The sequence below is a fragment of the Oncorhynchus nerka genome, linkage group LG22 (genome assembly GCF_034236695.1).
Source record: "Oncorhynchus nerka isolate Pitt River linkage group LG22, Oner_Uvic_2.0, whole genome shotgun sequence".
NCBI lineage: Eukaryota > Metazoa > Chordata > Actinopteri > Salmoniformes > Salmonidae > Oncorhynchus > Oncorhynchus nerka.
The window spans coordinates 53,977,945-54,005,780 of NC_088417.1; the positions used below are offsets into that span (position 1 = coordinate 53,977,945).

The window sequence follows — 27,836 nt, forward strand, 5'->3', positions numbered from 1 at the left end:
ATTTCTTCCTGACCACTGGTTGTATTTGTGGTTGCGTTCCAGGGAGACTATGTCTGGTTGGACCTCAAGACGGGCCGGGAGTTCGTCGTTCCGGTGGGAGCCGTGGTCAAGCTCTGTGACTCGGGACAGATCCAGGTGCTGGACGACGAGGGGAGGGTGAGTCCACACAAAAGTTGACAATGACAAGACATGATGAGACATTGACAAGACGTTACAAGACGGTGACAATACTTTGACAAAACGTTGACGCGACGTTGATGAAACAAGACTTTGGCCTTGTTCGAATACTCCTGAAATACATCTCATTCCTCCTTTCCTTGAAGTTATCATTACATGACATAATTGAAAGTAATGCCATGGAAAGCTTGCTTACACCTATCCAGTCATGTTATATCAGTGATTACTCCAATGAAGGAAGGATTCAAACAGGGCCTTTACTTGATCTAACAAACCAACATGGACACACAGTAGCCTATGACACCATAGTTCCTCAATGGCTGTGACTGTTCCCCCATCAGGAGCACTGGATCTTGCCCCAGAATGCCACCAACATTAAGCCCATGCATCCCACTTCCATCCACGGGGTGGAGGACATGATCCGTCTGGGGGACCTCAACGAGGCCGGGATCCTGCGCAATCTGCTCATCCGCTACAACGAGTGTGTCATCTATGTGAGTCACCCCTGCAACACTGTCTGCTCGCTTTTGGTACCACTACAGGACCACCATTTTATATTGTATGAGTCCTTCAAACAACAAGGAAGTGTGGTATAGAACGTATTCTATAAAACATAGTGACCTTGTTTAGTGATGTGTAGCTCATGTTGTTGATGTATGATAAACTGTTATAGGATTTGTCTGCTTGGTTATTTGACTTACTTTCTTAAATGGTTATGCTAGCATATTGGTTATGTTCTTCCACTCTTCCCCTGGCCACAACCCCCGACTGGTTCCTTAGCTTACCTGCCTGGTTGTGTATCAACAGTTTGAAACAATTTCCTCTCCTCATGTTCTTTCCTCCAGTATCACTGCTCTGGCAGGACACATGATGAAAACGTGTCCAGTCCATTGTGGTAATGGGGGTTCTTGGAACTCCCTCTCCCGGATCCGGGAGAATTGTCGTCAACTGACACTAATTAGCATAACGCAATGGACAAAAAATATTACTAGAAAATATTCATATTCATGAAATCACAAGTGAAATATATTGAAACACAGCTTAGCCTTTTGTTAATCACCCTGTCATCTCAGAGTTTGAAATGATGCTTTACAGCCAAAGCAAGACAAGCATTTGTGTAAGTTTATCGATAGCCTAGCATAGCATTATGCCTAGCTAGCAGCAGGCAGCTTGGTCACGAAAATCAGAAAAGCAATCAAATGAAATCGTTTACCTTTGATGAGCTTTGGATGTTTTCACTCACGAGACTCCCAGTTAGACAGCAAATGTTCATTTTGTCCCATAAAGATTATTTTTATAGCCGAAATACCTCTGTTTGTACTTCACGTTTGGTTGAGAAATCCACTGGAAACTGCGGTCACGACAATGCCGAAAAATATTCCAAATTAGATCCATAATATCGACAGAAACATGGCAAACGTTTTTTTATAATCAATCTTCAAGGTGTTTTTCAAATATCTATTCGATAATATATCAACCGGGACAGGTGACTTCTTAGTAGGAAAGAGAGAAACAATGGCCGCATTTGTCTATTACAAACAAATCACTCTGAGAGCCTCCAGCTGACCACTGACGCAATGTTGTCGTTCAGGCTCAATTTTCAAAATAAAAGCCTGAAACTATGTATTGTGACACTAGACACATTAGGGAAGCCATAGAAAAAGGAATATGGTTGATATCCCATTCACTGCTCAATAGGGACACATAGGAACGCAGAGCTTTCTAAATAAGAGTCCTTTCCTGATTGGATTTTTCTCAGACTTTCGCCTGTAATATCAGTTCTGTTATACTCACAGACAATATTTTTAACAGTTTTGGAAACTTTAGAGTGTTTTCTATCATAAGCTGTCAATTATATGCATATTCTAGCATCTTGTCCTGACAAAATAGCCTGTTTACTTTGGGAACGTTATTTTTCCAAAAATGAAAATAGTGCCCCCTAGTTCCAAGAGGTTTTTAAGGAAGCTGTTATAGAGTATTGAGACCCAGCCCCTGTGTGTGTGTCCCAGTCGGTCCCTCATCAACTATTATGGTTCTTTCCTCTCACTCTTCCTCTTCATCTCCCTCCCTATTTCTCTACATAGACAAATTGTGGGGGAAGGGTGAGTACAAACTACAGAAGAAAAACTTGTTTTTTTTAAGCAACATGCTAACAAGCTAGCCCATTTCATTAATGCTAGCATCAATGAATGGCTATAATCTCTGCTGGGCTGAAGGCTGGCCTCTGCTTCAGGCTTAACCTTTGATCCAGCTTGTTAAGTGTGCTTTGACCACTGAAGCGTAAATGTCAAACACACATGAGCCTTTAGGGCCTTTAGAACGCAACAGAGCTTTGGCCTGGGCTTGGAGGTGCAACAAAACATGGGCTATTATGACTGATTATTATGTCTACATTTTGCACATTAAGGTGATTTTAAACCTAAATTCAGTTCAAGAACTTGAACTTCCAATGATTTTGTAGCTCTAATTTAACGATCAGTTGTCATCAGGCTTACAACACACTATCTCAGTGATCAAAATCCTAGTGACTACCCTAATCACAATCACAGTGAAAGAAAGCGATAAATCATGGCATCGCTAGCAACAAATCGTACTATCACTAGCAACAAATCAAGTGATCACTAAAGCCTCACGGATGACATCGTTGCCCTGATCTTGGCATGACCCTTGACCATTTCACATTTTGACTTTGACCTTTGCCTGCAGACTTACACAGGGTCAATTCTGGTGGCAGTAAACCCTTACCAGCTGCTGCCCATCTACACACCGGACCATATCCGCCTGTACACCAATAAGAAGATTGGGGAGATGCCACCTCACATCTTTGCCATTGCAGACAACTGTTACTTCAACATGCAAAGGAACAACAAGGACCAGTGCTGCATCATCAGGTTAGTGTATTGTATTGATGTGTGTGTGTTGTGTTCCTCTATTTAAGTGTATATGTGTTTGAGTTTCTGTGTGTGTGTGTGTGTGTGTGTGTGTGTGTGTGTGTGTGTGTGTGTGTGTGTGTGTGTGTGTGTGTGTGTGTGTGTGTGTGTGTGTGTGTGTGTGTGTGTGTGTGTGAGTGCGCGCGAGCACCTGCGTGCCTGCATGGGTGTTTGCCTGTCTGTCTGCTTGTCTGCCTCTGTACAGAAAAATATTGTATCTCCTCCTGTGTTCCTCAGTGGTGAGTCTGGGGCCGGTAAGACAGAGAGCACCAAGTTGATCCTGCAGTTCCTGGCAGCAATCAGTGGACAACACTCCTGGATAGAGCAACAGGTCCTGGAGGCCAACCCCATACTGGAAGGTCAGACTCAACATAGAGATGAGACACTAGAATGGGCTATTAATGGCAGCCATCTTGGTCAAATTACAAACCAGTCGAATTGAGAGAAAAAAAACAGACCAAGATTGCTGTCTTGTAGTTGTGTTTCTTGGATGCCAATGTCAATTCTAGTGTTCTATTGAATTATGTGAGACTCACTACATGCACTGACATTTAATAGCTAGGGTGCTTGCTGTCTGTCTCTGCCTAGGCCAACTTGTCCCAGTGTTACATGGCAAGGTAAATGTTATGTAGAATGTAGAGAGTGTATGTAGAGAGGCAGTTTTAGGGTTTGTTTATGGTTTGTAACAAGGCTAGAATCACAGAAGCTGTGTAGGAAAAGCTGAACTTGGAATGCGTTCTTCAAAGACAGCTAGACAGATGTAGGATGTGCATGCCTTCCCCTGGAACTAGTACAGGGGTGAAGTAAACACCTCCCAGGCCATGAGTAGTGATCCTACAGTTTGGTGTACAGCTTAAGCCTTTCTATGACATCTAGTGTGACCCAGAATTAACACAACAACTGGGCCTCTTATCCAGGTCTAATGTCCTATTTGCACCTTCTAAAGTTTCTATCTGGGTACTCTACATGTGGACTGGGAAAAGGGCGCATCACCCTACAGTATACATACATCCAGTCTATATCTCTCTTAGCTAATGTGACTGACCAGGGTTCGAAACCCGGGTATACTGCATGCCACAATACTGTTAGCACTGTGTGCTAAAGCCCTAGGCATTCGCTTGGGGTCCCGTCAACCCAAGTCTTCAGGGTCTCAGGCAAGGTTATTTATCACGCGAGCATGGTTCACTGAACTGCATATGTTACGCTAACTCAAACCTTTATTCTTTCATCCATGCAGCATTCGGGAACGCTAAGACTATTCGGAACGACAACTCCAGTCGCTTTGGGAAATACATCGACATTCACTTTAACAAGAGAGGGGCCATCGAGGGGGCCAAGATAGAACAGTACCTTCTGGAGAAGTCCAGAGTCTGCAGACAGGTAAGGGTCCAGGGGGAGGGGATATATAGGGGCCAGAATACAACAGTACATAATGGAGACGTCTCAAGTTTGTAGACAGATTCCCATTTTCTTCAACTTTGTACCCAATGAACATGACCCTGCTGTTACTCTTCCCACAGGCTGCGGATGAGAGGAACTACCATATTTTCTACTGTATGCTACGGGGCATGTCCCCAGAGCTGAAGAAAAAACTTGGCCTGGGACTCGCCACTGACTACCCCTACCTCACCATGGTGAGTAGTGTGTGTGTGAGTGTGTGTGTGAGCGTGTGTGTGAGCGTGCGTGTGCTACAGTATGTGCGTGCACACATCTTTGTGTGTGTGTGTGTGTGTGTGTGTGTGTGTGTTTGTGTGTGTCAAATCAAGTTTTAATTGTCACATTCTTTAAAAAAAACAGGTGTAGATGAACAATGAAATGCTTACATACGGGCCCTTCCAAACAGTGCAGAATAGGGAAAATTCTAATATAAAAAAAGATATAGAGAAAAATGTGTAATATGAGGAAAAAATACACAATGAGCAATGATAGCTTGGCTATATACATGGGGTAACAGTACTGCACAATGAGCAATGATAGCTTGGCTATATACATGGGGTAACAGTACTGGGTCTATGTGCAGGGGGAAGAGGAAATTGAGGTAGATATGTACATATAGGTAGGGGTCATGTGACTAGGCAACAGGATAGATAATCATCAGTAGCAGCAGCGTATGTGATGAGTGTGGAAGTGTCCCAGTATGTGTGTGGCGAATGTGTGCCTGCGTGTATGTGCTGTGTGTGTGTTGGAGTGTCAGTGTAACTATGTGTGAGTGTGTGGTTAGAGTCCAGTGTTTGCATGGAGTCAAAAAGAGCAAAAAGGGTCAATGTAGATAGTCCGGGTAGCTATTTGGTTAACTATTTAGCAGTCTTATTGCTTGAGGGACTTAGCGCTCAGGTACAGCTTGCCGTGCAGCAGAGAGAACAATCTATGACCGTGGGTGGCTGGAGCCTTTGACAATGTTTAGGGCCTTCCTCTGACACCTCCTGGTACTGTATGGAGGTCCTGTGTGCATGTCTATAACTCCCAGTGTACATGTGTATACACCCTGTGTGTACGCAGGTTTGTGTGCATCTAGGGCTGTGGTGGTCATTGTTATGCAGATGAGTGAGGACCCAAAAGCGGTTTAACAGAAACAGAGTCTTTTAATGTCCAAACAGGGAAAACATAAATGCTCAATCTTTACAGGAGAGTCCCCTTCTAGCAGTAGAGGAGAATAGCAGGGCTAGCGGCAACAGACTGCAGGTCCCTCCGGGTAGGCGCGGGCCGTAGAGGACAGAGACACCTGCTCACACGCAGCATCTAATGAAGAGGCAGATTACGACAGGACGGGACAAGGGCAAAGCAAACGAGAATCTGACAAAGACAGAAGCAGAAACAGAGAGAGAAATAGAGACTTAATCAGAGGGAAAAGAGGGGACAGGTGTGAGAGAGTAAACGAGGTCGTTAGGAGAATGAGGAACAGCTGGGAGCAGGAAAGGACCATAGAGAGAGATAGAGGGAGAGAAAGTAACCTAATACGACCAGCAGGGGGAAAGGAAGAGAAGAGAAAGAACAGGGACAAGACATAACATGACAATACATGACAGTCATGACATTTTGTCAGCCGGTTATTGTCATGCAAACGACTGCTGGTCTCAAGGTAATTTACCCTAATTAACATAATCATGTTTAGCATCTCCAGGCCTCCACAAATACAAGCTGCTGATGCAGTCCTTCGAAACATCTACATTTAAACACGTCTGATAAATCAATTGAATATACCCCCTCACAACCAATCCATTATTTAAGGTCTAAAGAAACACATATTTATGTTATTTATTTAATGTATTATTTTTATTTATTTATTTAACATATATTCTGAAATATATTTCAGATGAACAATTTGAGTTGGCCTAATATATGTTATCTGACTATGCGTCAATGCCATAGGCTGTAGGCTTGTTCATTTAGCAGACAAGATATGCTTGCTTATAAATCCGGTGCCATTATTGCATGATTTTACAACTCCATTCCGGAGCGAGTGAACATATGAAGTGGTTATGTTGAGCATAAAAGTGATCATTTGAAACAGGTCCTACATGCTAAATCTAGAGTTATTTGCCAACATTAGTTGTGAATGACCTTTAGAATGTATTAGAAATCAAAACATATATGGGCTGCATGATGCGACTACAAGCTATTGATTATTTGAGAAAGTCGCAAAAAAGCTTGCGTTCGGTTCCTTGCCACAGGCTGCACACTCTGTTCTCTTATCAAGTGTTCATATTTTCAACCATCAGAGTATTCTCTTTTGAATCTTGTTTGAACTAATATGTCAAATTAGTTTCGCTTTAGAATGGCCCATTATCAAATGGGCAGGAACAGGTGCAGGGGAAAAAATATATGTCATCCGTATGCACTCCAATAGCGAATAGAGGCTGCTTTTCCCGCTGGATCACTCATCTCTGGTTATTTCACTCTACACGTCAACCACTGTTTGATGAGCAGGCAGCCTCTCGCCCAAACTCTGTATGCCATGGGTTCTCCAACCCTGTTCCTGCAACTACCCCGTGCTTGAGTTGAGAAACCAAGTGAAATATGTTTGGGAACATCGATAGTAACATGTTTACACAACGAAACACATTTAATGAATAAACTGTTATTGACAGCCCCTCCCTCTGCTTGCTCGAGAAAAGAATGAAGGAGAGGAGTGGAGATGGAAATGCACAGTGGTGAGTTATTCTGTTGTTAAAGGTAATGGTCAGCCTATTTATTATGAAAATATACAGCATTTCCTATTACCAGGCTATTCAAAATTAATACAAATTCACAATCATTTTAGGCCAACTCTGTACGTTCTCTCCCAGACTCGTGGATAGAAAGTTTGGCGCGTAGCACAAGGTAACCAGTCCATCCAGTACGCAAAATAATACAGTCCACACTCAAAGGCGATTACTATCATTTTTGACATGCGGTAGGTTTTGTATTGTATAACTACACAATCATTATATTAATTCCGTTTTTTTTTTCAGGCTTGGGCTCAAACAGTATATAGGCCTATGCATATGTATAAGCCCTAATATTCATGTGTGTTTTGAATTAATTATCACCTTAGAAAGCGCTGTCCATTTAATTGTGTTAGGCTTTGAAACAACATCCACAACGACCATGTTCTCCACGCAGTTTCAACCTGCTGTTGAACTTATTTTTTCAAATTGGTCAATCACAGTGAGGTGATGCTAAGTGTTGGATGTGATTTTCGATTGCATTTGCATTGATATCAGAGTGGTTAGTGACAATTGAGCCCTGAGTACCAGGCCTTTAGCGACCTGATGGTCGTTAAGCGAGTTGGGTACCACCAAGCATGTCCAGAGTGCATACGAGGAGATTACGTGACTCAACGGTCTTGTGGAATTTTACTGGAGTCGTGACTGCTATTGTGGCAGTAAAATGGTCACCGCAACAGCCTTATGCATATGTGTGTGTGTGTCCCTATCCAGGGGAACTGTACGAAGTGTGACAGCCGTGACGACCTGAAGGAGTACTCAAGCATCCTGTCGGCCATGAAGGTGCTGATGTTCACAGAGACGGAGAACTGGGAGATATCCAAACTACTGGCGGCCATCCTGCACATGGGAAAATTGCGCTACGAGGGTGAGCTGAGGTGGCCATTTTGGAAAGAGAGTGTTGTTGCACAATACAATGACTTTCAATTTGGCACAGGAGCTAGACAGAGAAGACCAACTGTAGGGGAAAAAATGATTATGTTCATGCACTGTTTGCTGCTCCCACAAGCAGGGCCCTAAAGTGTGACTAATTTGGTCCAATATGCAACAAAATATTTTGCTTGTTAGGCCAGGAGTTTTATTTTGGGGGCATTGTGCAATTATGAAAACAATCAGGAGATCAACGATCATAGCAATGAATGAATAACAGATCTCTTGTATATTGTCATCACAAACCTGACGTTTTCAAAGAGACAGTGTACGATTTTAAATGTAATGCATCTCAATAGGAAAATTGTGTTTTTACACAATGTAGAAACCTAATATTCCACAAATTACTTTGTAATTTCAATGACAGGTATTCGTATCAACATTTTTACTTTTATAATAAGCTAATGTATTTATAGTGTTACATATTAGGTTCTAGGGCATAGCATGTGCTTCAAAAGTAGCAAGAATTCATTTAGGCCCAAAATATGCTGTATCTCAATGAATTCCAAAAATCTAATTTTCTTGTGCTCATAAATTTGATATGGTGATCCTAACTCTTTATACTTGGGAGCGCCAGTGCCACCAATTACAAATGTTAATTTGGAGCCTTGCCCACAAGTGATTTAAAAAATATATACCTAAAAGTGTTATTGACGATTACTTTTGGGAGAAGCAAACTGAGGCGATATTACCGCTGAGTAACCAACACTGGCATGAACACACACTACATAGATCAGGGAAGGGCCTTTGATGTGGGTGGGAGCCACAAAAAATGTGAACTCAGTTGATCTGCGTACCTACGTGTGTACACCTCTTGACAGTTAAGAGAAATCTTAACTTTTAGAGTTAATTTCGTTCCATTCTACACATTTTGCCATGGGGCAGAGAGGAACGTTTTCTGTTTTACAGCTAATTTCCTGCAATTCTACAGATTTTGCCATGTTGTGTAGAGAAAATGTTGAAATTGCACCTTGTGTATTTTACTATTCTAACTTGGAACAGTAAGTTGAGACCCTGACTAATTCTTGTTTTTTTTATGGATCTGAGGGCGTTCGGGGCCCGCCAGTTGCCCATCCCTGACATCGATAGTACAGTGTCTATCCAGAGAAGTGATGCCAAAGAGTCATTGGAATGTTTGTGTTAGTTGTTAAGCCCTGTCTTGTTTTGCGAGAGGTTTATTCAGGGGTAGTTTTCCTAAACTGGCACCTGACTACACGTTAGCTATTGAGTTAGAAGTTATAAATGCACATGGCAAAATGTCTTGGCTAATTGACTTGCTTTCCCCCTTTTATCCTCCTTTATAACACATACACTCCAACAGCCCGTTGCTATGACAACCTGGATGCCTGTGTGGTAGTGCGATCTCCAGACCTGTCCACTGCCGCATCTCTGATGGAGGTGGGTAGTAGATTCTTACCTGTACATGATCTCTATGTTGGGCTTGTACTGGGTGGCAGGGTAGCCTAGTGGTTAGAACGTTGGACTACTAACTGAAAGGTTGCAAGTTTGAATCCCCGAGCTGACAAGGTACAAATCTGTCGTTCTGCCCCTGAACAGGCAGTTAATCCACTGTTCCTAGGCCGTCATTGAAAATAAGAACTAGTTCTTAACTGACTTGCCTAGTAAAATAAAGGTCAAATTAATGTAAAAAAAAGACTACGTCACTCTGTATGGTGTTTGTGTATTGTGTTGTTGTTGTACTCTACTACAGTATGTTGTGGTGTTGTTGTTGAGGTGGACATTAAGGACGTGATGTCATGTCTAACCACTCGTACCCTGATCACCCGGGGCGAAAATGTGTCCACCCCCCTCAGCATGGAACAGGGCCTGGATGTCAGGGACGCCTTTGTCAAGGTCAGGACCCTCACATACATACATACATGCGTGTGAACACGGACACCTTTTATTATCAAAGTGAGGACACACACACACACTCCTAAATCGGATTCCTCACAGAAGGTCAAAGTTCCCTTCTGTCTAATGAAAGCTGTTCCTCCGAGAGCATCTACGACACCCACTCATGGTGTAAATGAATGTTGTCCCTCCTGTCCCAGGGTATCTATGGGAGGCTGTTTGTGTGGATTGTGGACAAGATCAACGCGGCCATCTTCAGACCTCCGTCCTGTGAGAGTAAGATCATAAGGAGGTCCATTGGCCTGCTCGACATCTTTGGCTTCGAGAACTTCATTGTCAACAGGTGAGTCCTCTGACTGACCCAAGCTTTGGGGATGTTGTAGCCATTTGGTTCAAATACAAAGGTCTAAAAGCTTTGTTTTCTATTTAGGGGACGTTGTATGTGGAACATGAAATGACATAATTGTTATGATTTCCATTCTCTATTGGAAAATTGGATGACAATGGTATGTGCCCGACTAAAGTCAGACAATAGCGACAGCCTCTTTCGTTGACTTGTGCGGTTGACATGCTCACTGAAGGGCTTTATACTCTAATGGCTGTCTAGGGACTGGCTCTCGCTACATTTCTTCCCTGTTGATTTGAGCAGCTGTCCATACATTTTGCCAGCGAGAATCACAGACATACACACAGATAACCACACACACACACCTGGACAAATTAGACCATCAAAGTAAGGACACACCCCTAAATTGATTGGCTGTTGAGTAACCGGCTATGTTTCTTCTTCCATGAAGCTTTGAGCAGCTGTGCATCAACTTTGCCAATGAGAACCTGCAGCAGTTCTTTGTGAGGCATGTGTTCAAGCTGGAGCAGGAGGAGTACAACCTAGAGGACATCAACTGGCAGCACATTGAGTTCACTGACAACCAGGATGCCCTGGACATGATCGGAAATAAACCCATGAACATCATATCTCTCATAGACGAGGAGAGCAAGTTCCCCAAGGTACAGTACCAATTTGGCAATTTAACATTTTATGTAAATCAATATGCATATTTGTGTTTAGGTTTTGTGATGGACAGTTGGAGGAACTGAATGTTTGTTATTTAGAACTCTGTACCGAGGGGCCGGTTTTTGTGACTAAAGAGACATGCAGAGAGGATCCCGTATTGCACACCAATACCATGGTGCAACAACTATGCCTTTGCCCCTGAGTGGGTTAAAAGAGTGCCATAGAATTGTTTTTGGTCCGAATTAGCACCCTAATCCGATGCCCCTTTATTATAATACTGTATATGCCATTTAGCAGCTGCTTTTAACCAAAAGTAACTTAGTCATGCATGCATACAATTTATGTACTGGTGGTCCCGGGAATTGAACCCAATATCTTGCCGTTGCAAGTGCCATGCTCTACCAACTAAGCTACAGCGGACCGTATAGTGAATAGGGTATAATTTCAGATACAGCCTAAATATTTTTTCTCTGTTTGTGTCTCACAGGGAACAGAGTCCACCATGCTATATAAACTCAACTCCCAGCACAAACTCAACACCAACTACCACCCCCCTAAGAACACCTACGAGACCCAGTTTGGCATCCAGCACTTTGCTGGGGTGGTCCACTATGAGACCAGAGGTAGGCCTATTGTAAGGCATTGACTCCACACTCAACCCAATTCATTGCAATCACATAATAAAGTCCCTGATGCTCCATGTAGTAGGACTTGGTTGGATTCTATAGGTAGGTTCATGGTCAGAAGACCAGGTATTGAACTCCAGTAAGTCTATTAGTTGTTCATATGCTCCATATCAAATCAACTCCTAGCCCCTACACCCTAGGCACTTGTGAAGATCAGAGAGGATATGCCATGTGTAAGCAATGTGGCAATGGCTCCATCTTGCCCTCTGATGACTTACATCTATCATATCTCCACAAGTGCATACTTAAGGGGCCGGGGCTAGGGGTTTGTTTGGGATTGGACGTGGCTGACTCCTGTGTGTTTCAGGCTTCCTGGAGAAGAATCGTGACAGCCTCCACACTGACATTATCCAGCTGGTCCACTCCTCCAAGAACAAGTTCATCAAGCAGATCTTCCAGGCTGACGTCACCATGGTGAGAGATGACGTGTCTGGTGGTCACATAATGAGGATGTTACGATGACACCTTGAATGTATTTTCCCTACTCACTCCACCAGGCTGTGTCCACTAAGCATAAGGACGAAAGGCTTAGGAGTAGGTCACGATGGTGGAATTCCAGAGAGGGTTTAGACTATATAAATACAATAACTAGAACGTGCCTCCACATTCAAGTCAACAGGTCTGTAATGGGTGAATCGGTAGCCATTTTAAAAGTGTAGCCACTTATTTTTCTATGGTTATGACATCTTTTGTGACCTATAGTCCGAAGTTTTCTGTCTCCCAGTGATGATGTCATCAAGCGATCACTCTCAATTCTTACTTTTCTTTACTATTCCTACTACTATTTTGTCCCTTAGCATTAGGGGAGCAGTGGTGTTAGCCTATCTTCATCTCTTTCTCTCATTTTGGTTGTGTTCTCTTGTTCTGTCTGACCCCAGTTTCTGTGTGGCTATCTGCCTCCCACCACTCCTTCTCCGAAGGTAAACAACGGCCATTCCTTCTGTGGTAAAACAATTCTGTATATAAACCCTGGATTGCTGATGCTATGCATTGGCCATTGATAGGCTTTGAAGCAACCAGTTGGCCATATTGGCACTCCCAAGAAATAGCAGTCCTCCATAGGAACGAATGGAATTGTATAGCATTTCAATTAAATGTTTCAAGACCAAAATAACATGTATTTAAATATTTTTTCTGTTGTAGTGGGGACAGTAACATTAGTAGTCATCCTCAAAAAAAAAAAAAATATATAATAATAATAATATATATATATATATTTAGCTCGCATATAATTAAAAAATATGCATTAAGGTGTCTGTAACAGAATAAGTGTCAAAACCGAATGTAGATATTAATAAATGTATTTACAGTGGGGAGAACAAGTATTTGATACACTGCCGATTTGACAGGTTTTCCTACTTACAAAGCATGTAGACGTCTGTAATTTGTATCATAGGTACACTTCCAAATATTAAGTTCTGCTTTTCTGATTAATTTGCAATACAATGTAAATTAATTACTTAAAAATCATACAATGTGATTTTCTGGATTTTGTTTTAGATTCCGTCTCTCACAGTTGAAGTGTACCTATGATAAAAAATTACAGACCTCTACATGCTTTGTAAGTAGGAAAACCTGCAAAATCGGCAGTGTATCAAATACTTCTTCTCCCCACTGTATATTGCTTCCAAAAACTTTTTTTTGCTATGGAAGAGGAGTACCAAGATGGCTACGCACCCTGTCAGTCATCCAGGGTTTATTCACATCCCTGGGTAAACCCAGATCTCACTGCTACCAACACACCTTGTGTATCTTGTGTTTCTCCCAAAACTCCTCTCTATCTATCCATCCATCCTCTGGAACTCAAACCTGTTTCTGTCCCTCTTTCTTTTCAGTCTTCACCCCAGTGGTACTAATATTAAAACAGTGATTCTCAAATATGTTTTTCTTAATCTGACCATGTCATTTGTCACTGTGACCTTGCAGGAACTGGCCACAACCCAGCAGGGGGTCCGAACCCACTATTTGAGAAATACTGTGATTTAGAGTTGTGTTTAGAGTTTACACCAGGGGTATTCAACCTTTTCTTGCCCAGTGAGCCCCGTCCCAGTTAAACCCGGCAACCCAGGGACCCCCATCATATGTTATCATTACATTTACATTATCAAAAAACTAAATGTGCATGTCTTGTCTTATCAGATAATGGCAATGAGATCAAGCCGTCCTTCATGAACTGACCCTTGTAAAATGGTATAGAATCAGCTTGGACCTTCTTTTAAAAAATATTTTCAGTGGTATTGTTAACAAACACGCCCCCATTAAGAAAATGAGAATTAAAAAACAGTCCCTGGTTCGACCGTGATCTGGCAGAGTTACTCCACCTCAAGAATCCCATTTTGCGAAAAGCTTGGCACATGCATACTCAGGCTGACTGGCTCTCGTTCGTGAGAAATGAGTGCACTCAAGCTATCCGGAAGTCAATGTCCGTCCAACATTTCCTCATCTCCCGCCCCTTCTAATGCGACTAGTCCCGATGCTCCTCCCTCTTTTTCACCTCTCCCTTCAGGCAGTCACTGAGTCAGAGGTGCTAAAGGAGCTCCTTACATTTGACCCTAAAAACATCTGGGTCAGATGGTTTAGATCCTTTCTTCTTTAAGGTTGCAGCCCCTATCATCGTCAAGCCTATCTCTGACCTTTTTAACCTGTCTCTCCTATCTGGGGAGGTTCCTATAGCTTGGAAGGCAGCCACTGTGGATTCTTTATATAAAGGGGAAGATCAAGCTGATCTTAACTGTTATAGGCCAATTTCTATTTTGCCCTGTTTATCAAGTGTTGGAAAAACAAATAAATGATCCAACTGACTGGCTTTCTTGATGTCTATAGTATTCTCTCTCTCTCTGGTATGAAATCTGGTTTCCGCTCAGGTTATGGATATGTCACTGCAACCTTAAAGGTCCTAAATGATGTCACCATTGCCCTTGATGCTAAGCAATGTTGTGCTGCTATTCTTATTGACTTGGCCAAAGCTTTTGATACGGTAGACCATTCCATTATTGAGGGCCGGCAAAGGAATATTGGTGTCTCTGAGGGGTCTTTGGCCTGGTTTGCTAACTACCTCTCTCAAAGAGTGCAGTGTATAAAGTCAGAACATCTGCTGTCTTAGCCACTGCCTGTAACCAAGGGATTACCCCAGGGCTTGATCCTAGGCCACACGCGCTTCTCAATTTACATCAACAACATAGCTCAGACAGTAGGAATCTCTCTCATCCATTTATATACAGATGATAGTCTTATAGTCAGCTGGCTCCTCCCTGTATTTTCTGTTAAATGCTCTACAACAAAGCTTTCTTAGTGTCCAACAAGCTTTCTCTGCCCTTAACCTTGTTCTGAACACCTCCAAAACAAAGGTCATGTGGTTTGGTAAGAAGAATGCCCCTCTGAGGGTTTAGAGCTTGAGGTAGTCTCCTCATACAAGTACTTGGGAGTATGGCTAGATGGCGCACTGTTCTTCTCTCAACACATATCAAAGCTGCAGGCTAAGGTTAAATCTAGACTTTGTTTCCTCTATCGTAATCGCTCCTCTTTCACCCCAGCTGCCAAACTAACCCTGATTCAGATGACCATCCTACTCATGCTAGATTACGGAGACATAATTAATAGATTGGTAGGTAAGGGTGCTCTAGAGCGGCTAGATGTTCTTTACCATTTGGCCATCAGATTTGCCACCAATGCTCCTTATAGGACACATCACTGCACTCTATACTCCTCTGTAAACTGGTCATCTCTGTATACCCATCGCAAGACCCACTGGTTGATGCTTATTTATAAAACCCTCTTAGGTCTCATTCCCCCTATCTGAGATACCTACTGCAGCCCTTATCCTCCACATACAACACCCGTTCTGCCTGTCACATTCTGTTAAAGGTCCCCAAAGCACACACATCTCTTCAGTCAAAGACTCAATGATGGACACTCTTACTGACAGTTGTGGCAGCTTTGTGTGATGTATTGTTGTCTCTACCTTCTTGCCTTTGTGCTGTTTTCTGTGCCCAATAATGTTTGTACCATGTTTTGTGCTGCTACCATGTTGTTGTCATGTGGTGTTGCTACCATGCGGTGTTGTCATGTGTTGCTGCTATTCTATGTTGTCATCTTAGGTGTCTCTTCATGCAGTGTTGTGGTGTCTCTCTTGTCGTGATGTGTGTTTTGTCCTATATTTTTCATTTTTAAAGGTTCAAATATCAAATCAACATTTTTAAAATGACCTGCCCCACATTAGAATTGGTAGAGGAAGTGTAATCTCTAGCATAGCCTATTAGAAAGGTAACTCCAAACACATTTTTGCTGAGAGCAGCTGTTAGCTGGTTAAACAAAGGTTTGCATGTGTTGTAAAAAATGTATGTCCAAGTCAAAAAAGCTTACCAGCAGCCAGTGGCACTTGCCGCACTGGTAGCCAATTTGCGGGTGCTGTTGTTCAATTGTCATTCAATTTGTGGTATACATATTGATTCTTGAAGAAAATGACTTATACATGGCAATCCTTTCATCCATAGCTCGGTCTATGAATTTTAGAGTGGTTGAATTTTCCCAGCCCCATCCCTCAGATTAGCAAACAAAGTGTCAGGGTCAGGTTGTTAAAATTACAAATACATTGCTCTGTGTGTGTTGCCAGGGTATGGAGACTAGGAAGCGATCCCCTACTCTGAGTAGCCAGTTCAAGCTTTCTCTGGAGCTGCTGATGAGAACCCTCAATGTATGTCAGCCTTTCTTTGTCCGCTGCATCAAACCCAACGAGCTCAAGAAACCCATGGTGAGTCCAACCTGACACTAGTATAAAAGAGTGTGGGTGGGGGTGTATTTGCCTGTGTGTGTGCGTACATGTGTGTGTACATGCCTGTGTGTGTGCGTGTGATTGTGTGTGGGATTGCGTGCGTGCCTGTGTGTGTGTCACGATGTTCGTTTACCATTCCCTTACAGCTGTTCTCTTTAACTCTGTCTGTGTGTCTGTCCATCTAGCTGTTTGACAGGGAGCTGTGTGTGCGTCAGCTGAGGTACTCTGGGATGATGGAGACCATTCGTATCAGACGCGCTGGTTACCCCATCAGATACACCTTCGGAGAGTTCGTAGACCGCTACCGTGTTCTCGTGCCCGGAGTCAAACCTGCCAACAGACAGGTTAGCAGAGCTGGGCCCTGTCCATTAGGCACTAAACGAGAAGAAAAAAAAACAGAATGAAACAAGGGCCTCCTGGACTTTTCCAATAAGAAACACTTGTTTTCTGTTCCAAAACGTTTTAGAACATCTGTTTTCTGTCCTAATGAACACAACCCTGCTGTCACTTTCGATTATATTACTATGTTCTGTTACTCTACTTCAGGATGGCTATTAGTTAATTTAGGTGTCATTCATTCCCTGGTGTTTTCTCATAGGATGACCTGAGAGGGACGTGTCAGAAGATAGTGGAGGCTGTTCTTGGACGAGATGACGACTGGGAGATTGGGAAGACCAAGATCTTTCTTAAGGTGACTAGATTTCATTGATTGCAAATCGACATATCATATTTTCACCTACATTGTTACACATATTACGATAAAATAAACAGTGCACTCTCTCTTTCACTCCCACTGCTCTCCCTCTCCGTCTCAGGACCACCATGACATGCAGCTGGAGATAGACAGGGACAAGGCCATCACTGACAAGGCCATCCTCATCCAAAAGGCTGTTAGAGGAATGAAGGAGAGGTGAGGAAGGAGGGAGTAGAGGGGAGGGTGAGGCTGGAAGGGACGGAGAAAGGGGGAGAGGAAAGAGGAGGGGCACGAGGGAGGGTGAGAAGGAGGGGAAAGGGGACATGCGGTGTTGGTGGGGTGGGGATTCCTTGAAGGATCCTCTTTAAGTTACGATCTTTGTTTTGTTTATCCATATTGTACTTAGTGACAACGTTTAACTTGTCCCTCATAGATCGAATTCAGATACTACCGTTGAATTGTCTGGACATTTCAATTCACAAATGTTGTGTTTGAGAGCTTCAGTATTATATAATATGTTTCCATATGCACCTCTCCCCACCCCTCCCTCCCTCCCCCTGTGTATTTTCCAGGACTAACTTCCTGAGGGTGAGGAGGTCAGTGACACTCATTCAGAAGATGTGGCGCGGCTATCGGTGCAGGAAGGACTACAGTGCGGTGAGTTCTTCTATATCCATGATTACTGACATTTCACAGCTGTCCATTTTCTGGATGGTTCACTTGGACATGTCCCTGGGCAGGAATTACGTTTAGTCCCTTAATGAACACACCTTAAAAGACCGTCCTACAGTTATTGAATTATGGGTTGTAGTTATGTTGCTATAACGTTATAGTTGTGTTATATTGGTGTAGTTATTTTGTTAGAATGTTATATTGGTGTTTGAGAGTTTTGTTGGTGTCTCCTCTCCAGATGAGGGTCGGCTTCCTGCGCCTACAAGCCCTCTATAGATCAAGAAAACTCTTTGTCACCTACCAATTGGCCAGGACTTGCGTCACTCAAATACAGGCCCGTTGCCGTGGTTTCATGGTGAGGCGGTCTTTTTGGAGGCAGCTGCATGCGGTGATCACCATCCAGGCATACGCCAGGGGCATGATCGCACGGAGGGTTACCCAGAGACTCAGGGCAGAGGTAAGATGCTACACTACTTATAGGCATATGCATACACACAGAGATAGACACAAAGCAAGGCAACAGGGCTAAAGTAAGGCCATTTCAATCTGATCAAATCAAACTTTATCCAACAGTGCAGTTCAAGAAGAGTTAAGAAAATATTACCAAATAAACTAAAGTAAAAAATAATAAAAAGTAACACAATAACATAACAATAACGAGGCTGTAAACAGGGGGTACCGGTACAGAGTCAGTGTACGGGGATACAGGTTAGTTGAAGTCATTTGTACATGTAGGTAGGGGTGAAGTGACTATATATAGATAATAAACAGCAAGTAGCAGCAGTGTACAAAACAAATGGGGGGGTGTCAATGTAAATAGTCCGTTGGCCATTTGATTAATTGTTCAGCAGTCTAATGGCTTGGGGGTAGAAGCAGTTAAGGAGCCTTTTGGTCCTAGACTTGGCACCCCGGCGCTGCTTGCCGTGCGGTAGCAGAGAAAACAGTCCGACTTGGGTGACTGGAGGCTCTGACAATTTTATGGGCTTTCCGCCTATTATATAGGTACTGGATGGCAGGAAGCTTGGCCCACGTGATGTACTGGGCCGTACACACTACCCTCTGCAGGACCTTACGGTCAGATGCTGAGCAGTTGCCATACCAGGCGGTGATGCAACAGGTCAGGATGCTCTCGATGGTGTAGCTGTATAACATTTTGAAGATCTGGGGACCCATGCCAAATGTTTTCAGTCTCCTGAGGGGTTTAGTCGTGCCCTCTTCACGAGCGTCTTGGTTTGTTTGGACCATGATGGTTTGCTGGTGATGTGTGGACACCAAGGAACTTGAAACTCTCGACCCGCTGCACTACAACCCTGTCGATGTTAATGGGGGCCTGTACGGCCACCTCTTTCCTGTAGTCCACGATCAGCTCCTTTGTCTTGCTCACATTGAGGGAGAGGTTGTTGCCCTGGCACCAGACTGCCAGTTCTCTGACCTCCTCTCTTTAGGCTGTCTCATCGTTGTCGGTGATCAGACCAACCACTGTTGTGTCGTCAGCAAACTTAATGATGGTGTTGGAGTCGTGTTTGGCCACGCAGTCGTGGGTGAACAGGGAGTACAGGAAGGGACTAAGTACAAACCCATGAGGGGCCCCAGTGTTGAAGATCAGCGTGGCAGACGTGTTGTTGCCTACCCTTAACACCTGGGGGTGACCCGTCAGGAAGTTCAGGATCCAGTTGCGGAGGGAGGTGTTTAGTCCCAGGGCCCTTTGCTTAGTGATGCACTTCGTGGGCACTATGGTGTTGAACGCTGAGCTGTAGTCAATGAACAACATTCTCACATAGGTGTTCCTTTTTTCCAGATGGGAAAGGGCATTGTGGAGTGCGATTGAGATTGCGTCATCTGTGGAACTTTTGGGGCGGTATGCAATCCGTCTGGCCCTGCAGCTTTAAGAATGTTGACCTGTTTAAAGGTCTTGCTCACATCGGCTACCGAGAGCGTTACCACACAGTCACCCAGAACAGCTGGTGCTCTCGTGCATGCTTCGGTGTTGCTTGCCTCGAAGCGAGCATAAAAGGCATTTTGCTCGTCTGGTAGGCTCGCGTCACTGGGCAGCTCGCGTCTGGGTTTCCCTTTGTAGTCCGTAATAGTTTTCAAGCCCTGCCCCATCCGACGGGTGTCAGAGCCGGTGTAGTAGGATTCAATCTTAATCCTGTATTGACGCTTTGCTTGTTTGATGGTTCGTCTGACAGCATAGCGGGATTTCTTCTAAGCATCCGGATTAGTGTCCCGCTCCTTGAAAGCGACAGTTCTAGCCTTTAGCTCGATGCGGATGTTGCATGTAATCCATGGCTTCTGGTTTGGATATGTACATACAGTCACTGGGGAGGCGGCATCGTCGATGCACTTATTGATGAAGCTGATGACTATTCTCCTCAATGCCATTGGATGAATCCCGGAACATATTCCAGTATGTGCTAGCAAAACAGTTCTGCAGCGTAGCATCCGAGTCATCTGACCACTTCCGTATTGAGCGAGTGTCTGGTACTTCCTGCTTTAGTTTTTGATTGTAAGCAGGAATCAGGAGAATAGAATTATGGTCAGATTTGCCATGGAGGGCGGAGGAGAGCTTTGTATACATCTCTGTGTGTGGAGTAAAGGTGGTCTAGAGTTTTTTTCCCCTCTGGTTGCACGTGACATGCTGGTAAAAATTTGGTAAAACTTATTTAAGTATGCCTGCATTAAAGTCCCCGGCCACTAGGAGCGCCACTTCTGGATAAGCCTTTTCTTGTTTGCTTATGGCCTTATATAGTTGGTTGAGTGTGGCGTTAGTGCCAGCATCGGTTTGTGGTGGTAAATAGACGGCTACGGATAATATAGATGAGAATTCTCTAGGTAGATAGTGTGGTCTACAGCTTATCATAAGGTACTCTCCCTCAGGTGAGCAATACCTTGAGACTTCTTTAATATTAGACATCGCACACCAGCTGTTATTGTCAAAAAGACACACATCCCCACCCCTCGTCTTACCAGCTTCTAGTAACATTTAAGAACATTTATGAGAATTTGTAAGTGATTAAACAACTCTCTCCCCCATTTCTTAGTACCGGCGGCGCCAAAAGGCAGAAGGCCAGCGTCTGGTCGAGGAGGAGCGCCTGAGGAACCAGATGACGGTGCGACGGGCGCGGGCCGAGGCCGAGAGGAGTCACAAGGAGCGCCTGGCCGAGCTGACCCGTCAGGAGGAGGAGAGGGAGAAGGAGGCACGGGAGGAGGCACGACGAAAGAAGGAGATGGTGGAACAGGTTCCTGAAGCACCTAATGGTTTACTTAGGGGCAAATCTTAACTTCCACTTTAGTCAAATTTTCACTTAGTCATGAATTGATGTTAAGTCACAAATTTGACTTAAATGTAAGTTATGATTTGTTCCATAAAGAGGTTATGTGGAGGTTTTGAAAGATTTCAACATGAAGTAGAGCTCACAAGCTAAAATAGCCTATTCATTTCTTTGGGACTGGGGGGCAGTATTGAGTAGTTTGGATAATAAGATGCCTAGAGTAAACTGCCTGCTACTCAGGCTCAAAAGCTAGAATATGCATTTAATTAGTAGATTTGGATAGGGGACACTCTGAAGTTTCTAAAACTATTTGAAGGATGTCTGTGAGTATAACAGAACTCATATGGCAGGCAAAACCAGAGAAAAAATCCAACCAGGAAGTGGGAAATCTGAGGTTTGTAGTTTTCAAGTCATTGCATATGGGGTCATATTGCACTTCCTAAGGCTTCCACTAAATGTCAACAGTCTTTAGAACCTTGTTTGAGGCTTCTACTGTGAAGGGGGAAGAATGAGAGCTGTTTCAACCAGGTGTCTGGCAGAGTGCCATGAGCTCTGTCTTGCGCGCACCCGTGAGAGTTAGCTGCGTTCCATTGCATTTCTAAAGACAAAGGAATTGTCCGGTTGAAACATTGAAGATTTATGCTAAAAACATCCTAAAGATTGATTATATACATCGTTTGACATGTTTCTATGAACTGTAATATAACTTTTTGGACTTTTCGTCTGAACTTCCGCCTGGACTTGCCCGCACCTCGTGAGTTTGGATTTGTGAACTAAATGCGCCAACAAAAAGGAGCTATTTGGACATAAATGATGGACTTTATCGAACAAAATAAACATTTATTGTGGAACTGGGATTCCTGGGAGTGCATTCTGATGAAGATCATCAAAGGTAAGTGAATATTTATAATGCTATTTCTGACTTCTGTTGACTCCACAACATGGCGGGTACCTGTATGGCTTGTTTTTGTTGCGGTTGCATTAAGGAGAAGTTTATCTAAATTTCCATGTAAAACACTTGTATCTTTTATCAATGTTTATTATGAGTATTTCTGTAATTTGATGTGGTTCTCTGCGCTTTCACAGGATGTTTGTTTGAGACAATGCATTTCTGAACATAAAACACCAATTTCAAGCAGTGATGTTTTGGGGCTGTTGCTGGGCAACACAGACTTTCAACTCCTTCCAAAGATTTTCTATGGGGTTGAGATCTGGAGACTGGCTAGGCCACTCCAGGACCTTGAAATGCTTCTTACGAAGCCACTCCTTCGTTGCCCGGGCGGTGTGTTTGGGATCATTGTCATGCTGAAAGACCCAGCCACGTTTCATCTTCAATGCCCTTGCTGATGGAATGAGGTTTTCACTCAAAATCTCACGATACATGGCCCCATTCATTCTTTCCTTTACACGGATCAGTCGTCCTGGTCCCTTTGCAGAAAAACAGCCCCAAAGCATGATGTTTCCTCCCCCATGCTTCACATCAGGTATGGTGTTCTTTGGATGCAACTCAGCATTCTTTGTCCTCCAAACACGACGAGATGAGTTTTTACCAAAAAGTTATATTTTGGTTTCATCTGACCATATGACATTCTCCCAATCTTCTTCTGGATCATCCAAATGCTCTCTAGCAAACTTCAGACGGGCCTGGACATGTACTGGCTTAAGCAGGGACACACCTGGCACTGCAGGATTTGAGTCCCTGGCGGCGTAGTGTGTTACTGATTGTAGGCTTTATTACTTTGGTCCCAGCTCTCTGCAGGTCCTTCACTAGGTCCCCCCGTGTGGTTCTGGGATTTTTGCTCACCGTTCTTGTGATCATTTTGACCCCACGGGGTGAGATCTTGTGTGGAGCCCCAGATCGAGGGAGATTATCAGTGGTCTTGTATGTCTTCCATTTCCTAATAATTGCTCCCACAGTTGATTTCTTCAAACCAAGCTGCTTACCTATTGCAGATTCAGTCTTCCCAGCCTGGTGCAGGTCTACAATTTTGTTTCTGGTGTCCTTTGACAGCTCTTTGGTCTTGGCCATAGTGAAATTTGGAGTGTGACTGTTTGAGGTTGTGGACAGGTGTCTTTTATACTGATAACAAGTTCAAACAGGTGCCATTAATACAGGTAATGAGAGGACAGGGGAGCCTCTTAAAGAAGAAGTTACAGGTCTGTGAGAGCCAGAAATCTTGCTTGTTTGTAGGTGACCAAATACTTATTTTCCACCATAATTTGCAAATAAATTCATTAAAAATCCTACAATGTGATTTTCTGGATTTTTCCCCTCATTTTGTCTGTCATAGTTGAAGTGTACCTATGATGAAAATTACAGGCCTCTCTCATCTTTTTAAGTGGGAGAACTTGCATAATTGGTGGCTGACTAAATACTTTTTTGCCCCACTGTATATGTTTGATGTTGTCCTTTGTTTTTACTCTGTGCCTATAACTCAACCTCAACCCAACAGGTGGAGCGGGAGAGGGAGCAGCCGGTGGACCACTCAGACATGGTGGACCAGATGTTTGGCTTCCTGGGGAACACAGGGGCACTGCCCAACCTGGAGGGACAGGGGCCGGCCGGCTTCGAGGTGAGATGGGGCGTTAGGGGTGGTGGTGGGGAGTAGGGCAGTAGATACTGTCTGTGTAGGTACAGTGGAGTATGTGCAAGGGGTAGGGGTATAGATGTAAGGGGTATGGGTTTAGATGTAGGATGTGTGTGTCTGTGTGCCTTGATGTATATGTCTGTCTGATGCACCTGCCTGTATCCCTGCCTCCATGTGTGCCTCACTGGCTCACTGGCACACACACCCGCAGCCTCCGCAAGGACCCCCAAACAGCTCTCATCAGGGTCAACTACACCCTTATTCATGTCCTCATTACATGTAGTGCCACAAGACCACAATACCTCTGTTCTGCTACATATGTTTAAACAATGGAAGTATTTCTAGAAAAAAATCTTGAAAAAAATGCTGGAGCTCTTAATAGTGCTATAAACCAAAACAAAAATACGTTTTGAGATTTGTATTACAGATTTGTTCAAATTAAACAGCAAAGGCCTTTAACCACGTGTTGGAGAATAATTGTACAAATGAAATACATTATGGTGTCTGGCAGAGTTGACATAAATCCAGTTAGTTGCACTTTACGATTTAAAAAAAGTATAATTAGGAGGCTGATACTTTGGTCTATCAAAATATATATTTGAAATGTTGTCCATATTTTTGTGGAAAATGTTGAGATTGTCTCATCTTTCCAGAATCACTGAGCTCTAAAACAGCAACATTTTCTCTCCACCTCACGGCACAATATGTCAAATAACATGAGATTAGCTATAAAATGTACATTTCTCTCCCCCATGGCAAAACAAGATCTAAAAAAAATGGTATCAGTGTAAAACTGCACTATGCCACTGGTGTGCCTGTGTGTGTGTGCGCACATGTGCCTCTTTGCGTGCCTGCGACCCTCCCTCTGTACATGTCTGTGGGTCTGTTTACATGGGTGTGTTGTAGGACCTGGAAGTGGCTCTGCGGGCCGAGGAGGAGGAGGACTTAGATGAAGCTCTCCCTCTGCCTGACGATGAGGAAGAGGACCTGTCGGAGTACAAGTTCTCCAAGTTCGCCACCATGTACTTCCAGGGCACCACCACACACAATTACATGCGGCGCCCGCTCAAGCAGCCTCTGCTCTTCCATGAGGATGAGGGTGACCAGCTGGTGAGTTGACCTCTGACTTTTGACCTTTTACCAATCGTGTGTGTGTTCGCCATTGTGGTCCTACAGCTTTGCAAATGAGCCCTGAGTCATGAGTGTCTAACTGAATATTACCTTAACCCCACTAAGGCCACCCCCACACACACAATCAATTTCAGATAATTGGGGCACGAAATTAAGAACATGCTAATACCTAACTGAACTTTTGTGTGTGGAGGAGGGGGGGGCAAACATACTAAAGTTAACATGTGGTGACTGCAGCCAGTTAAACCAAACCAAAGATGGCTGTCTGTCCAAATACTGCTTACTGGGTCAGGAAACCAATACAGACAGTGCCTTACAAAATGATTCAGACCTCTTGTTCCCCAATGCTGGAAGGAGGGCCCGAGTGGAAAAAGTTTGGGAACCCCTGTATTAAACTACCAATACACATCAAATATGAATTGAGCTGCAGGACAGGAATGAAACTGCTCAGGGATGGCCATTGGTGATTTAAAGATGGCTACAGAGTTCAATGGCTGTAATGGGAGAAAACTGAGGACGGATCAACAACATTGTAGTGTCTCCACAATAATGACCTAACGGAGTGAAAACAAAAAAACAAATATACAGAATACAAATATTTGAAAACATGCATTTTGTATGCAACAAGGCACTAACTGCTTCCTTATTTTCAAGCATGGTGGTGTCTGCATCATGGTATGGGTATGCTTGACATCAGCAGATACTGGGTAGTCAGGATGATAAAAAACGGGATGGAGCTAAGCACAGGCAAAAAATCCTAGAGGAATATCTACTTCAGTCGGCTTTACACCAGAGACTGGGAGAGGAATTCACCTTTCAGCACGACAATAACCTACAACACAAGGCCAAACTTACACTGGAGTTGCTTACCAAGAAGACAGTGAATGTTCCTGAGGGGCCAATTTACACCTTTTACTTAAATCTGCTTGAATATCTATGGCAAGTCTTGAAAATTGTTATCCATGATCAAAAATCTATCCATGATCACCAACATCTGACAGAGCTTGAAGAATTTTGAAAATAATGATGGGCAAATATTGCACAATGCAGGTGTGCAAAGTTCTTATAGACTTACCCAAGAAGACTCAACAGCTGTAATCGATGCCAAAGTTGTTACTAGTATGTATTGACTCAGGGAGCAAAATAGTGTACTTATGCAATGACTATATTTTAGTTATTTAATTTGTGCTAATCTTTTTATATATATGTGTGTATGTGTATAATATATATATATGTATTTATATATATATTATATATATGTGTGTAATATATATATACATATGTACAGTGGGGCAAAAAAGTATTTAGTCAGCCACCAATTGTGCAAGTTCTCCCACTTAAAAAGATGAGAGGCCTGTAATTTTCATCATAGGTACACTTCAACTATGACAGACAAAATGAGAAAAAAAAATCCAGAAATCACATTGTAGGATTTTTAATGAATTTATTAGCAAATTATGGTGGAAAATAAGTATTTGGTCACCTACAAACAAGCAAGATAGGTTTTTAGATTTTTTTGCAAATATATACAAAAATAAAAAATTAGTATAAGTATTCAGACCCTTTACTCAGTACTTTGTTAAAGCATCTTTGGCAGCGATTACAGCCTCAAGTCTTCTTGGGTATAAAGCTGCAAGCTTGGCACACTTGCTTTTGTAAAATTTCTCCAATTCTTCTCAACAGATCCTTTCTGTCAGGTTGGATGGGGATCGTAGCTGCACAGTTATTTTCAGGTCTCTTTACAGATGTTTGATAAGGTTCAAGTCTGAGCTCTGGCTGGGCCACTCAAGGACAATAAGAGACTTGTCCAGATGCCACTCCTGCATTGTCTTGGCTGTGTGCTAAGGGTCATTGTTTTGTTGGAAGGTAATCCTTCCCTCTAGTCTGTGATCCTGAGCGCTTTGGAGCAGGTTTTCATCAAGGATCTCTCTGTACTTTGCTCCGTTCATCTTTCCCTCGATCCTGACTAGTCTCCCAGTCCCTGCAGCTGAAAAACATCCCCACAGCATAATGCTGCCACCACCACCGCTTCACCGTAGGGATGGTGCCAGGTTTCCTCCGGATGTGACTCTTTGCATTCAGGCCAGAGTTCAATCTTGGTTTCATCAGACCAGAGAGTCTTTAGGTACCTTTTGGCAAACTCCAAGCTTTCATGTGCCTTTTACTGAGGATTGGCTTCCTTCTGACCACCCTATCATGATGACCTGATTGGTGGAGTGCTGCAAAGATGGTTGTCCTTCTGGAAGGTTCTCCCATCTCCACAGATGAACTCTGGAGCTCTGTCAGAGTGACCATCGGGATCTTGGTCACCTCCCTGACCAAGGTCCTTCTCCTACGATTGCTCAGTTTGGCCGAGTGGCCAAACATCTTCCATTTAAGAAATATGGAGGTCACTGTTCTTGGGGACCTTCGATGTTGCAGAAATGTTTTGGTACCCTTCCCAAGATCTGAGCCTAGACGCAATCCTGTCTCTGAGCTCTACGGACAATTAATTCGACCTCATGGCTTGTTTTTTTTCTCTGACATACACTGTCAACTGTGGGACCTTGTATAGACAGATGTGTGCCTTTCCAAATCACGTCCAATCAATTGAATTTACCACAGGTGGACTCCAATCAATTTGTAGAAACATCTCAAGGATGATAAATGGAAACAGCACCTGAACTAAAATGCTAGTTTCATAGCAAAGTGTCTGTCTGAATACTTACGTAAATAAAATAAAAACATTTCTGTTTAAAAAAGATCAACATTTATCATAAATGTCAAACTGTTTTCTCTTTGTTATTATAGGGTATTGTGTGTAGAGTGATGAGCAAAAACATTAATTTAATCAATTTTAGAATAAGGCTGTAACGTAAAAAATTTGTAAAAAGGGAAGGGGTCTAAATACTTTCCGAATGCACTGTATATA

The 27,836-nt window shown here is 43.3% G+C and overlaps 1 protein-coding gene across 1 annotated transcript in view; it reads left to right on the forward strand.

Annotated features, from left to right (window-relative positions):
- The window catches only part of LOC115105344 (unconventional myosin-VIIa-like), a 75,269-nt gene that overhangs the window by 13,984 nt on the left and 33,449 nt on the right, over window positions 1-27,836 (forward strand). The window contains exons 3-24 of the mRNA XM_029627276.2: window positions 43-156; window positions 519-671; window positions 2,884-3,068; window positions 3,345-3,466; window positions 4,345-4,487; window positions 4,628-4,741; window positions 8,027-8,180; window positions 9,564-9,640; window positions 9,977-10,096; window positions 10,297-10,439; window positions 10,894-11,104; window positions 11,599-11,734; window positions 12,105-12,211; window positions 16,410-16,547; window positions 16,754-16,912; window positions 17,167-17,259; window positions 17,384-17,478; window positions 17,835-17,919; window positions 18,173-18,391; window positions 20,976-21,173; window positions 23,660-23,779; window positions 24,701-24,904. Coding sequence (XP_029483136.2) covers window positions 43-156; window positions 519-671; window positions 2,884-3,068; window positions 3,345-3,466; window positions 4,345-4,487; window positions 4,628-4,741; window positions 8,027-8,180; window positions 9,564-9,640; window positions 9,977-10,096; window positions 10,297-10,439; window positions 10,894-11,104; window positions 11,599-11,734; window positions 12,105-12,211; window positions 16,410-16,547; window positions 16,754-16,912; window positions 17,167-17,259; window positions 17,384-17,478; window positions 17,835-17,919; window positions 18,173-18,391; window positions 20,976-21,173; window positions 23,660-23,779; window positions 24,701-24,904 — 3,090 coding nt within the window. The remainder of the gene's footprint in view (window positions 1-42; window positions 157-518; window positions 672-2,883; window positions 3,069-3,344; window positions 3,467-4,344; window positions 4,488-4,627; window positions 4,742-8,026; window positions 8,181-9,563; window positions 9,641-9,976; window positions 10,097-10,296; window positions 10,440-10,893; window positions 11,105-11,598; window positions 11,735-12,104; window positions 12,212-16,409; window positions 16,548-16,753; window positions 16,913-17,166; window positions 17,260-17,383; window positions 17,479-17,834; window positions 17,920-18,172; window positions 18,392-20,975; window positions 21,174-23,659; window positions 23,780-24,700; window positions 24,905-27,836) is intronic.